This window comes from Oreochromis niloticus, linkage group LG7 (assembly GCF_001858045.2).
Source record: "Oreochromis niloticus isolate F11D_XX linkage group LG7, O_niloticus_UMD_NMBU, whole genome shotgun sequence".
In the NCBI taxonomy this organism is placed as follows: Eukaryota; Metazoa; Chordata; class Actinopteri; order Cichliformes; family Cichlidae; genus Oreochromis; species Oreochromis niloticus.
In genome coordinates, this window is record NC_031972.2 from 12,615,203 (window position 1) to 12,630,097 (window position 14,895).

The 14,895-nt window shown below is 39.6% G+C and overlaps 1 protein-coding gene across 3 annotated transcripts in view; it reads right to left on the bottom strand.

Annotated features, from left to right (window-relative positions):
• The window catches only part of ap3b1a (adaptor related protein complex 3 subunit beta 1a), a 59,333-nt gene that overhangs the window by 42,682 nt on the left and 1,756 nt on the right, over positions 1 to 14,895 (bottom strand). For 2 of the 3 annotated variants that reach the window (XM_013277531.3, XM_019360674.2), the window contains exons 2-7: positions 10,246 to 10,678; positions 7,907 to 7,982; positions 7,725 to 7,799; positions 5,550 to 5,645; positions 5,237 to 5,397; positions 3,808 to 3,874 (exon numbers count right to left, since the gene is read on the bottom strand). In XM_013277531.3, coding sequence (XP_013132985.1) covers positions 3,808 to 3,874; positions 5,237 to 5,397; positions 5,550 to 5,645; positions 7,725 to 7,799; positions 7,907 to 7,982; positions 10,246 to 10,424 — 654 coding nt within the window. In that variant the 5' untranslated portion in view covers positions 10,425 to 10,678. The remainder of the gene's footprint in view (positions 1 to 3,807; positions 3,875 to 5,236; positions 5,398 to 5,549; positions 5,646 to 7,724; positions 7,800 to 7,906; positions 7,983 to 10,245; positions 10,679 to 14,895) is intronic. The other variant, XM_019360672.2, reaches the window with a different exon arrangement.

Below are 14,895 nucleotides of genomic sequence, written 5' to 3' on the forward strand. Positions count from 1 at the left end.
ATTGGAAGCTCTTCGCAAGTTGATCTGGTCTTCAACAACTGCTAAAAACTAATTATTATACTTTAGCTTTTACCTAATGTTTCACCAAATATTTTTAATTGTAGTTCACACAAAAAATGTGTTTGGAAGTATAACCCCTAACCCATGTTTCACTATATCCCACCATCATCATCATCATCATCATCATGAGTCTAAATGGAACTTTAAATAAAAATGATTAGTTAAAGCCACAAAAACTAAATCATCACACCTCTATCCAATCCTTTCAGAATTTAAAAAGAATTTAAAGCACTTGTACAACCACTGTAATATATAGAAAGACGTTCCAACGAAAACTATTCATAGAGTCTGACCGGTAGCATAAATCTTTCCAGCAACCTTCATTTAAGCATCAGTGTCAATAACATTTTACAGCAGACTAACTTAGTCAAAGCATTTAGTAAAACATGGATTTCTAAGTATGTCTGTGTGTATTTTTGTCTTACTTCTGACCCTCTCCTGTCTCTGAGGCTATTAAAAGCAACACTCCTTAGCACGTGCATCCTGCAGCAAGGCTTTGTGCATTCTCTACCAACTTCCCCCATTAGACACAGCTCCAAGGTAAACTACATGCACCATCAACAAAACTGACACCCCAATCTATGGAGTTCATACACCTCCTCCCCCTCCCCTACCTCGGCCATATTATCTACCCTGCATGACAAGCCGGTAATGGAAAAATCACACTAAGCAAATGGTTCTTCTAATAACAATAAATTTCCTATAAAATTATGAAGGGCTCAAACCGTTTCCTTGCATCCATTTTGCTATGAATTCTAATTAGGGTGCCAGGAAGGCAGAGTGCTGGGTCATCACGTCAGAGACAACGCGCGCCTTTTTGATTGATGGCCCAGTGTGGGGTCGGCCTATCCTCCCTCTGCTTGCTCTCTTCTTCCTACCTCCCTCCCTCTCTCCTTTTTCTCTTAAATTAATGGGCATCTCACCTAGCCCCTAATCATAGTACCCCCACTGCCACTCCCCCCAACTGCTCCTCCTTTCTCTTCTCATTTCAATTTTGCAGAAGGTGCATGGGGGAGAGGACGGGAGAGATCGATCATTTATCTTGTAATGGCTGGATAATAGATCCATCACAGTAAAACAGCTGCACAAACTCCTGTGTTGTCTCTGTCATCAGGCCTTCCCATTTTCTCTTTAAACCATCCTGCCTATAAGCAGCCCCCCCAACCCACCACCACATGTGTCACAGCCATTTAACCAACAAAGAGGCACATCTGTAAAGGTAAATGTCAGCAGGCCAGGACAACGCCACAGCCTGAACGATAACCAAATGCTTCCATCTTCCACTAATCCCATTGTGATACCAGCTCAACAGCTTTAAGCCACACAGCTAACTTATTAGTGATACATAAAGAGAAACTGTGCAACAAATTGAAATCTGACTGAAAAGCTGCCAGAAAAACGTGAGGTCCCAATAGAGTTGTTGTTAAAAACTGAAATTTTGATAGCTTTATAAATACAAAATATGTTTTTCGTTATGTAAAACCAGATCCGTAGCCCTGCTGTACACCCTGAATCGTCGACATTAATTATTAGCACACCTAAATGTCTAGGCATGAATGCATATAGATACCCTTTACAGTCAAGTCTCATCAAATTATTTATAAGCACATTTAAAAACAACTGGCATTGATCAAAGTGCTATACAGCGTTAAAAAACATCCACAAAAGTCCCATCAAAACTCGATCTGATTTACAGGCAAAGGAATAAAAATGAGTTTTCAACCAGGTCTTTAAAAACAGTCTTTGTTGGGGAATGGGGTTTACTGGGGGTTAGGAACAGCTATTGGAAAGGCTCAGTCTCCTCTATGTTTCACCCTGGACAACAAGACAACTAACCCAAGGACATCTCCTTAGCACACTTCCATGATCTCGTGGGAACGTGTAAAATTAAAAGAGGTAACAGTGACCTTTCCAGTCACCTTGTGACAGACACAGTTTGGGGAATTGGGCTCTTTTCTAAACAGATATTTGTAACTTGGCTATGATATTTTGTCATAGCAGGAGAAGAAAAGGTGGATTCTTTGACAAATTCATGTGATGTTCATATATCCAAGCCAGAATTAGTTATGACTAGTCATAAGCAATGGCATTCCTGAAAATGCTGATATATATATTTTTAAAAAGATACAAAATGCAAAAATTACATAAAAAGGATGGTGATCTGGGCTGTGTTATTTTTATGAATTAGATATGTAATCTTTCAGTCATTTACAACTGCTCCAAATGCCTCGTCTTCTTGACCACATTTTCTCCAATATTATAAGCAACATTATCGAGAGGCTAGCCTGGAAAATTAGCATTTCACGTCTGCAAACATCAACAGATGTGATTTTGATGAAGAAAATCAAACCAGCAAAAGCTGAGACATACTAACTCACACTCTGCTACAGAAGCAAAATAGCCCAGATTTCTAATGCTGAGAGTTAATTTTTGGCAAGAATTGTATGAAAATAGTGTTCACCTGTTAACATACCTGTTAAAACTGTTACCTTTTATTTAAATTGCAGTCTGGTTTTCATTTTTAGATTTCAGCAGGGATGAAAATCATAGATCGGCACATTTGTTTGTTTGGACCACACGTATACTGTGAGATATTCATCTTTGTAAACTTAAGCCAGTCATAATGTGAGATATTCTCTTAATATGAGACAAAGATTAAAAAATGCTTTGCCACCCCAAAGTAAGTGCGACCGCTGAGTTCATAATAGAACCTACATAACAAATATTCACAATCATATATAACAACTGATGTCATCATCAGGGTTTTTATTTCACACTTAACAAGGATCCTAGAAAGTTATTAAAGGCAGCACAAAACAGCCATCCAGCTAGTACACTAACACTCGACTGTAGTAGCAGGAGTAATCCTTTACATTACATATAATATAACAAGAACCTCTGATGGCACCGATTCAGCTCTGGGACATTATTGTGGGACTTGTAAATTCTACATGGCATCGTCGAATGCATCGCCTCACTTGAAAGCTATTCAGTATCCACTGCATTTAGGTTTTTCACCATTCATCACCGACTGATGTGCTTGTGCGTCTGTGTGATGATAGTGCCCTCTCTCTCTGTCCCCTGCCTCACAATGTGGGCTCCAACAGGGAGAAGTCATCTGTCTTCGTTAGCGTCTGGGGCTAAATATGCTATGCATCTGGTACTGGGCTTTCCACCCCCCCACTCCCGTTTGGCCTAAGCCGCTTTGCTTTGTTTATATAATGGTAGGCATACTCTATGAATACATAATTATAACAAACTGTGCATGATTTGCACATGCAAACACAACGCACTGCATCCTCCAGCCAGTGTCTACATATTTGAAATTGGCATTTCAGCACCCTTAGTATTCACTGTGACCTCGTCAAATTAATGCGCTGCCTGCTGACTTCTAATGTGCCTTCTGCATTGTGTCTGTGATTGGCCAAAATGCAGAATTTGAGAATCCAACTCATTTACGGTCCATTTTGGGAGAAAACTTGAAAAAAAAAAAGAAGAAGCTGGCCTTTGAGAAAATTAAGCTGACACTAGCATCAGTGCGAAAATTCCTTCCAAATGGACACTTAACAAGGAGCATCTGAAGATGTGTGGGTTTAAGTGGGTGTTAACAAACCGTGGCATTGCCGAATGAGCTGTGGGATGGAGAGCTAAGAGAAGAATCACTTGACTGGGGCGCCCTCCAGTGGTCTTCGTTCTCAAACATGGGAGGTGTACTGTCAAGCACTACAGTACTCTGTGTCTGCTTACCGTGCTTTTGTCTTTCAATAGTTTCTCGATCACTTCGATCAGCTGCTCCTTCTGATCTGGGTCCAGGCTGAGGACAAAAGACAAAGAGGTTGGAAACTAATTGTCAACTACAGAATGGCAATTATTCACATACAGACTAACAAATTAAATCATGTCCCTGCTGTGTGTTCAGAATACAAAGATGTCTGTGCGTGCTTAACCAAAGCCACTCCCTGCATCAATCCGTCACTGCTTCACTTTAGACTACTGTAAAACATCATTCCACATATTTTTATAAATATGTGTAAAACACCCTAGGTTACACTGCTGTTATGTTAGCAGACAGGAGAGTAGCTGCTCTTAAATAACAGAGACAAGTTAGATCAGCACGAAACATTTTCATAACCAATTAAATCCAGTAGCCCGAAACTACGACTAATCCAGAGCTCAATACAGCCCCTCAGTTTCTCCTCTGTCTGAAACAAGCTGTTTTAGCTCCTCCCCTTTTAACGCAATCCTACCCCTAAAACCACTTACCTCTGACTGGCAGCTCTTCGCAAGTTGCTGTGCTCACACAAACAGGTTGCATGCCATGTTTAATATGAGTTTCTCTCATTATAACCCTATATTCAGTTTGAATTCATTTTATTCAAAAAAATCAATTAAAATACAAATTTCAAATTGATAACATAAGATAGTTCTTTGTGAAACAGACTTCCCCAAAGCTTATAAGTTGCATAAAATCAGGTAACAAACAGCAAATGTATATACAATTCCAAATGTACATTATCACACCAACAAGAATCACTAAATATCCTAAGATTGCCGTAGAAATCATAAAATAAAAACATTTTTAAAAATCCAATACATCTAGACAGTGGCACATGAAAACGATAGGATAAGCCTCATGTAGAGCAAAGTTTTGACAGATCCACGCCATACAGGCTTCAAAATCAAGTAGCAACAGTTATTTTAGAGGTGTTTGTTGTTTGAAGACAGGAATTTTAAAAATGCGTTGAAGCTTATTCCAAATGTATGGACTTCTACAGCTCACAGTAAAACTTATTACCCCACTTTGTGAGGGGGGTTTCTGTCTTCTATGTGTACATTGGGATAAACTCACAAAGCCTTTTGCCAAGTCTCTACAATATAGAACAGAACATAAGGAAAAGCATAAGAGGTCTACGGTATATAGAGCATGAAGGAATTTCATGAATCTGATAGGAGTGCAGATAAATAACAAAACTGTGCCTGGTTTTCTAAAGAACCATCACTGATCATCAAACATGCACCTACTACTAAGATAAGAGAGCGATAAAAGCGGGGCAAAGCCCCTTATGCCAACATTGCCCAACCTTCACTGCATTAACTGCTCAGTTCACTGTTGAGGCAGTAAGATGAGTCAGTAAAGCTTACAGCTTGCAGCTGCTTTATCCATTGATGTCTTTACCTGTACAGCTTTTGGATCGCATGTGCTGAAGTCTTCCTCACATATGGGGACAGGTCAGCTGCAGCCTCCTTGATGGCCAGCATCATAATGGGGACAATAATGGGGACACGGATACTGGACAAAACCCTCAGAGCACTAGCCCGGATGAACTGGTTTGGGTCCTGGCACAGAAACAAATTGTCAGTGAGACAGTGCGCTACAACAAAAACAGTGCCTCCCAGCACCAAGAGAAAAGCAGTGAGAAGTGAGACATTTATCATCCTCTGATCATCAACACATTCATCTATCCGCATCCAGAGAGACTGAATGTTACCTTAAGGGCCCGCTGGAATGTACTAATAGACAGCAATGCCAAGTCCTGCTGCTCCTCTGCATACCTCACCAGGTACACGTACACAAGCTTCTTGAGCTGCGAAGAACAATGACATCAAAAACGGCAATAAAACGAAACGGCTATAAAAGAAAAACCATTGCAGCAGACATGGAAATAATTGAGCAAACCAGCTGTGTTGGAAAATTTAAGCAGGTTTGTGTGAGGACACGCCGTTTCGTTTTTTTACAGACAAGAAGAGTACAAAATATAGAAAGAAATAAAACACAATACGGCTTCCTTTACGTTGATTTTTCTAAGGGAAGAATTTGAGTTTATTATTTTAAGAGACTGGGGATTGGCGGTTGGGGGCGGGTCGAGGGAGGTGGAAAGCTTTCCTGTTTTAATTTCAAAACTTGCACTCTCAATAGAGAGCAGTTTCAGACAGAGGAGCTGTATTATGTGTTTATATTTCCCTCCCGAGTCTTGTGCTTTGGCTCCCTCACCTATTCTTTGCTCACCGGAAAGCCTGAGATAATATTTGTCCTGGATTCTGACAAGTTTAACTAGAGGTCAAAGGTGGTTTGCCTGCTGATTCACATCAGCTATTCCGAGAGAGGAGACTAGACGGAGCTAATTTTCTTCCTATGAGCCCGTTGGGTTGGAGACCATGAAACTGGGAGGAAAGGGTTATGAAAAATGATTTACCTAAGGAACTATTTTTAATTTATAACCTGATTTAAACTAGAGGTCAGGACTAAGGTTACATTTAAGGTACAAATCACCAAGCGCTTTAGCTAGTAATCAGCACCATGCTTTCTAATGCAACGAGTATTGACCTGTGGTATCAGAGCACAGTTCTCAATCATCATTGAGGCCATTACTGCTGGAAGTAATGGCATTACTCACTATAAAAAAAAGGAGACAAAACCCATCTGCCCTCAAGGATCGGGTTTGTGTGACCACAGAGCATGCAATGGACTTCGTTTTGAACTGCTAAGTAGGCAATTACGTGCAGTACAGGTGAAACTTGCTCCATCTCATGTTATTTTATTTTTTCCCTGGATTTCAGGGTAAAATTCAGTAAATAAAACAAAGAGCACCAACATTAAATCACGAAACGCTATCAATAAACTGCATGTTCTTGTGCAGTTACGCTCACGCTCTAATTGGTGGGGCTCATGGGCAGCTCGAGATGACACGAACTAGAAGGGATGACGGCGGGAGCGAAATAAGAGGCCATTTTTAGTACAACATACTGTAGCTGAGCAGAAACTGAGAAGAGAAAGAAAGCACAGACCAAGACCTCACACTACCTTAGCAGCTGGTGTGTATGAGGCAGGAGAGAGAAGATGTGACTCGGAGCTCTCTTCCCCCAATTACATCCACCCACCTGCTCCCATACCCCTGCCACGAGCTGGTTCGGCTGCATGCCTCGCACACAGCGCCTGGCCTGGCTGGACCCCCCTCCACACCCCACCACCCCGGCTTACATGCTGCCTCTCATGCAACCTGATTATTCTGCTGCTGCTAATCAATATTCACAGGCTCTGGGCATGGGAGCGCCTCTTGAGCTGCTGCTTAATGTTCGGTCATTCACTGGAATAGGCGGTGGTCGAGTTTTTCCAAGGCTCGCAGTATTCAGTGGCATGCTGACGCAGGCTCACAGCAGCTTTACAGAATATTTATGCTGTTGCTGCTGCTGTACCAATTTATGGCTCAAAGTAGGGCTGAGAAATAATCTAATTTTAATTAGCTCTGCATAATAATGCTGCTGTTTTTTCATACTTTGTAGTCCAAGACACAGAAGTCAGTGTAACTTTCTGAACTTGCTAGAAACGTAATACACCTAACAAAGAGGTGCATTTTCTTACCAGTGAAGAGATGTATTAGGTATTTATTTCCAGAACACAGACCGAGTCTATTTAACAATATTATCTTAATCTGCTGCGACCATTTCCTGTTTCCTTGCTTTGCTTTCTGTAGAAACACTAACTTTAAATGTTCAAGCACATGCATGCAATCTAAAGTAAGAAAAAGATTGTCAGTGGATCTAACTATTGTTCTGTAAGTTCCCCCCTTGGGCGTCATGCTTTGGGAAGCCACGTGCTGCGTTGCGTGAGAATGAAATGAATCATAACAGTGAGTAGTGCGAATTATTCCTCAATTGTGTCATACCTCGATATTTTTACTCGCAACATTCTTCACCACAGCAGGAAACAACTCGGAGGCACTTTTGCCCTTGGCAATGAGCTGGAGAAAAAAATAAATAAATAAAGTATAAAACAATTTTATTACCAGCACAAAATGGCTCAGTTACTTAAAAGAAATGCTTTAGTGGATTCCCGTGATGCACTCACCCCGACAATTCTCTTCATGGCCTCCAGTTTGAGCGACTCCTTGCTGCTCTCCAACATCTCTTTAAGGTCTTCATTCCTGAGGACAGAAGGCATCCTGGGTGTTATTGTGGTCAGTGGTTAGTTGCTTTACTTATGCCCGAATTATGCTTCAGCGGGAAATCTAGGTTGAATATTAAGCAGTAACCATCCGCCTAACAGTTTGTGTGTGTGAATGTGTGTGTGAATGGGTGGATGACTGGATGTGTAAAGCGCTTTGGGGTCCTTAGGACTAGTAAAGCGCTATACAAATACAGGCCATTTTGTGCACCTCTAGAGAAACGTAACTACATGTTGGGTCGAGGCAGACTGCAATAAGTCCAATTGGAAGGTTACAGCCTAGGGTTAAGATGGTAAATGGTAAATGGACTGGTTCTTATATAGCACTTTTCTACTCTACCTGAGCACTCAAAGTGCTTTACAGATTCACTATTCAGACAGCAGAGAAGCACTTTGATTCTTCATGCTTTTATCCAACATTCACACACATTCCGACTGTGGATGAGACTGGAGCAGCCGGGGATTGAACCACCAACCCTCCAATTAATAGATGAGCTGCTCTACCTACTGAGCTAGAGGAGGAACATCCTGGCATTTCGGGTTATAAGTTTTTAGATTTGAAGCATAACTCATGCTTGTATAGGACATAGGCACAAATACAAGAGCCATACATGGTCAAATAAATGGATGATGTGTACGCTCACAATGCAGCAACAATGGTGTCCTAAACAACAACACAACAGCATCATAACAATGATGCTACTCAGCAATCACACGATCACCATGTTAATTCCTTGACTAATTCAAACAGGCAATGTTGCTCAAAAACAACCCACACAACAGGATGTTTGTTCCACAGAGATGCTGTGCAGGATGGAAAGCAAGCTGGAGACAAAAATAATGAATGCAGATATGTTCTGTTTTATTTTAGGTATATAATAACCTGGTGCTTATCCAAAATGGTCAAAATTAATGACAAGGTCAAATCTGCCAATATTTAGCAGCAGTGACTCAACAACATGGCGCTTCAGCTGCAATCCAGATGCATGACATTATTTATCACTGACACAGATGCATTGTGTTTATGAGCTTTGGGTCTGCCCATTGTGAGGAAGCTATGTCTTAAAAACATTAAGTGAATTTAAAAAACACAAACATCCAAATTGAATTTAGGCAAAAGCCTATTACAATTTGGTGGTCTAAGGTCAAGGGTCAAGATTTTATCTAGAACTCAGGAATTTACATGCTAATTATTTCACACAAATGTCTCATAGGATAAAATGAATAAGCAATTATATTTTATATCCTAAAGCTCAAAAGGTCAAACTTTAGTTTCTTAATCTGTAAACAAAAAAATAGTTTTTGTTGGACAGCAACTAAATCTTTGAAACCTTTACAATATTTTATATACAGCCTCAAAATGATTGAACTAAATCTGAAGAAAGCTCTACTGCATGTGAATATGTAATATTTTGTTTGGTATCACTTCAGTATCACTTCAGTCAGTTTACACCACTGAGAAGCAAACATAACTAATGAAATTCCCAACAACCTTGACTTTACTTTATATGTTACTGTAATAGACAAATGGTGACACTGTTAAATGATATAAAAACTGTCAATTTACACTGTTAACAAGCATTTTGTTAAAAACACTGACATGTCAGATCTGCTACCATGGTATGTGAACTTGTCCAGACATTTAGATCAAACTTTAAACTGTCTTTAACTGCTCCCTTGTACAAAATCCATGAGATGCTGAACTCGCCTGTGTAACACCAAGGCATCACACTCACCAGTGCCTAGCAGTCTTTCCAAAGGTGAGAATGTGCAACTTTGGGAAGGAAGAACTCCCTTTTAACAGAGTTAAAGTTCAGAGGTGACAGGAAAGAAAACAGCATCTACGCTTCTACAACTTTGGTCATAACTATTTAGACCTGATCCTGTGACATTTTTTAGCATTCAGGAGTTAAAACAGCTTTACTTTTAATTCATTATAGGTTTCAATACTTTAATTAAATCCACTTTAAACATTGCCAAGTTAAAAAGACTGCACTCAAGTCAATGACTGTTGTTGTTGACTGTTGTTCATACTTTTTTCATATGATAATCTTAATTCTAAAGGAATAATTTGCAATAGTAATCTGAAAATTCAGTTTCCATCCACAAATAGTCATCATTTTAAAAATTTGTTACCTCTATTAGTTACATCTAAAGACTTCAGTGTTATTTAAAGGAAACGCATATATTTAGCTGTCAGATGTTACAAGAAAACAATAACCTGTGTTGTCTTACTACAGTACCCGGCTTTGTGTGAGTCCTTAGGGCTACTGTTGGTGTGTGTGAGTGACTGTTCTTCCTGACTGAGCTCAGGCTTCAGAGTAAGCTGTAAGTTCTCAGCAGACACCAACACTGTCCTCATGGCTCCTGCTGCCTCCGAGCGCAAAGAAGAGAAACCAGCGTCCATACTGCTGCAGTCCATTCAGTGGTGTCTGTGCGTGTGTGTGTGTTAGCTGTCTAAAGAACAGAGTCCACAAAACCACGGCTGACTGAATTTCCACGGACCAAAGAGAGCTGTGGTAATTACTTTCCTTCAGGGTGTACTCCCAAGTTCTCTTGGCTTTATTTACAGCTGTCTTCTTGTCCAGTTCATAACTGTCAAAGCTAGGAACTGTGGAAAAACAGCACAGGCTCCACTGCTTTGTCACTGTCATTCACCAGTACTCCCTTCCTCTTCTGTTGGGCAAAGGGGGAAAAAAAAAAAAAGTCACAAGATGCCCCGTCAGCTCACTAATGGCAAGTTATCCTTATGCCTGAGGGTAATGACCGCTTACTTGGCTAATTAGCCATTACCATATTAAACTGTTATTCCTCTATTCTGAAAAATGCTGACTTTCATATGGAAAGCTGTCTCACCTGGCTCCTGGTTGTGTATGTGACTCTGCCTCTGTGTGACTATGGTCACTTCCCTCTAGAGGAAAAAGGAGGGCCTTATCTCTGGTGGGTAAACACTGAGCTACTTTTCATCACCACCACTGCACAATAATCTACTTTAAATTGGCACCACTAAGAGCACATGCGTCTGCCAAGTTTTACTGACAATGCCAACAGGACAGGCCTACATCAAAGATAACAGCACCAAACTGAATGTCAGGAAATACTCCTGGAGATGTGAATGGTACAAAAGGGTTTTGAAGAGGGAGAAATGTGGACTTTATTCCAGAGTAGATGACTAACATGAGGGACTGAGTAATGACTCAATTTCGAAATGTTTTGAAAGCAACATTGGCGCAAATTGGGCAAAGTTTTTGCTCTACACAGTATCACATTCATCACACACGATATGACAGAATTATTTTGGCAGGTATATCCAAAGCTCCCTCCTCCAAAACATTTTCTTGAGTAACATGATAGAAAGTAAAAAAGGACAAGGACATAGCTACCATGTTGAAGTCCTGTTCTAAAGTCTCAAGGTGAGCATTTTCACTGTTACCATCTTCTGTGTTTTGAAACAAGCCATGGATGAATCTGACTGATTATCACGCTCTCATTGGCTGGGGATTTCTGATTGACAGGTTGTTAGCCAGTGAGCATAATGTGGATAATTTCCACAGTCAACTTACTGCTGAATTTAGTAGAAACTACAATGAGTAACTGAGCCCATCAGACAAATGTTTACAAAGTCAACCTTCCTACACTTTTATGGGACCGGACATCTTTTTGCAAACACAGGTATCGCCATACGATGGTCACAAAAAGAATGCACAATTAAAGTGTGTGCTTTTCAAGCTAAATTAATCCTTTACACCATCTATAGTAACCATTTAAAACCTGAAATATACTCTGTTGCAGAACACAGACAGCAGGAGACCTAACGGCCAAGAAGTTATTCCCTTTATAGTTCTTTGTAATCCGCCGCCTGGGCACATGCTTGGTTGGTGCATTGTAATGTAAATTCTCTGCGGACGAAATTCACAACACAGGGACCCAAGTGGACCCATGAACATGAAAAGTATAAAACAGCAATCACTACTTGGCCGTCGGGTCACCGGCTGTATGTGTCCACAACAGAGTATAATCCAGTCTTCAGTGAGCACTAACAGGAAGTACAGTAGTACATATTTGCACATGAGTAGAACAAATCAGTGTTTGGTAGCGACAGCAATATCCAATTTTCTTTACTTTTTTTTGAAAAATAGCATCCAATTTTTTTTTTTTTCTGTTTACACCAAAAACCTAAACAACTCAAATAGTTTTTTTTAAAAAAAGAAAAGAAAAAGAGCTGCATCACATGTGGCTGATTATTAGCTTTTCAAATCTTTTTTCCCCTATCACTGCTGAGATTGATTAGAATATAATATACCCACGGCAGTCTCCTAATGAATATTTATCACAAACAGGCCACATGTGTATCCATCTCATTTAATGCTGTGTTGTAATATGTGAACGCAAACACATTTTATTATGTAGTCTCTCCTTTTTGCAGAAATCTGATCACAGATCTCATGATGTGTATGTAAAATAACTTGTATAAAATTTGAAGAAAAAAAAAATGCTTTCATGGTGAAAATATTTCTTGGCACTTAATCATCATCAATTTAAACTAACACGGAAATGAGTCTGAAGTACCAGATCTAAAAAAAGGTGGTTATTAAATGGGTCCAAATTTTGCAGCATTTCCAGCTTTTTTGAGCCATCATAACTTTGTAAGAACAGGAGCTCTTCCAGTGAAATTTTCAAACCTGTAGAGCACATTTAAGCTGTCGTCAGCAGTTGTAACCAATTCAATTACACACCCCCACCAATGGTCCCAATCATTGGGACAAAATCATGATTTTGTTTTGTTTTTTTCTATCTATTCTACCTTTAGCATCAATATCATGTGACATAACATAGTTTAAGCCAAAGGGGCTGAAAAATGCTGGCAAAATTAAAAAGCACTAAATTTCATTGCACCTCTATGTCCTTTAAGTACCTGTAACTCGGAAAATATTCATAATATGAGGGTACCGTTTTCTACTGTGTACTGAAGTTACTGGGAAGAATAAACAGCTGACCCTGAGGAGATCAGATGTGAACTTTTTTTCACATTTGGTTGTTTTACGTGGAATCGCCCTGAAGTTGAATAAAAGGGGAGAAAATTAAATGTACGATCGGCCATGCCTAGAAGCGTGGCCGATGCAAGGTTGTTAAAATATTTTGATCCACATTATCAACAGGTTGGGAAAAGCAAGACTAGTCTACAATACTGAAACAGCAGTAATAAAAGAAGGATTGTAAAAAAAAATGACTTTGCAAGTGGGATTTATCAGCTGATTCAGGGATAAACTGGCAGCAGCAACACGAGTAGCAAGAGTAGCAAGCCTAAATTTGCATGACTCCTAACTAATGCCAGTAGTCTGGAAATACCAAATAACCATTTAACATGCACAACCAGCCTCAAATACAAAATTCAATCTTCCAGCACTTCCCATGCTTAGGGAAGTGAAAATAGTATAATTCCATTTAAATCCATCATTCCTTTTATTTTTTGTGACTGCTTTCAACACAGAGAAATACAATAAGTCTATACAACCAAACTGCTCGGCCACAGTGAGACATCTCTTAGGTCACAGATAATAAATTAGTCATATGTTTCTATGATTTGTTGAACCCTAGCACAGAGCTCTCAAACAGAAACAAGCGCCCTTTAAACACTAGAACATATTAGAGCAAAGTTACATCTCTCATCACGTGCAACACACATTGAGTAATTTCAACTAAACTTCCAAATTGGATCTAATTTTAAAAGAACTGACTCTATCCTCAGCTATTAAAACATTAATGACCAAATATGCAATGTATTCTCCAAGCATGGACATGGTGAAGTTGACAAGCCTTGCGTGCAGCACTAATATGAGACATAGATCTATGCACTAGCACAAAATGCCTTTTGGATTCACAGACTTGGTCATTGTGAATTGTGTCCGACAGACATACAAACAGAAGGATCATTCAAGCCCTTGCATATTCTTCTGGTCCCTCAGCTTGGCCCTGAGGTGGCCAAACACATGACCAAACCTCCCCCAACTGGGTAGATGATCATGTGAGACAGTGTTAAGGTTTATTTCAACTTAATAAGAAACATTTCAGAAAACCAAGATCTACATCAGTCATGAAAAGCAAATAGATACATGAGGACGGTTCCTGCAGGAAAAGCTTAAAATCAAATCAGCAGCTGAACTGTGACCCAACACTTTTATGAATGCATGGAACTTACTAACAGACTGAGGCCTGACATATGCTTTAGTAGGAAATTTACTAAAGCGTACTAGATGCAGTGTAGGGTTAAGAGGGGTTTCCGGTTACATCTCAAGGACGTAGGCTTAATGCGTAAGTCTAAATCAAGTTTGAGTTCCTCAGATTTTAAGTACTGCAGTGAAGTCTAGACCAGAGAATCTGGTACCCTGTGTATGTACCTTCAAACACAGACTGTTACACTAGAACAACTGAGATGCATAGTCACAGAATTTGCAAGAAATTCCCAAAGTCAAAAGATGATTAAACTGGTTATTGGCTGCCCTCTAGTGGTAGAATGCAGACATGGAACTTAAAATACATGAGCAACACAACAAACAACCCACTTTCAGTTTTATTACAAGCTTATGAAGGCAACTTATTAGCATTTCTCCATTTGCTGGTCTTACAAAGAAATGTACTGACTGTCAAATTCTGGGTCAGTATGTATTTCCTTTTTTTGGTGGTATATTATGTTTTGCTAGTTATTGCGCTTTTTTCTGCCAAGAAAACAAAGAAATTCTCATGATAAAAAATACATTTTTAAACTTTTCATTTTGTCATCATTCCATATTTGATAATTTACTCTCAGCACAGGAATAAATGTTTGCAAATGGGGCAGTTATGTGGGCTACATCATAGGCTCTACATAGATTTACAGCATTAGTATAAACTAT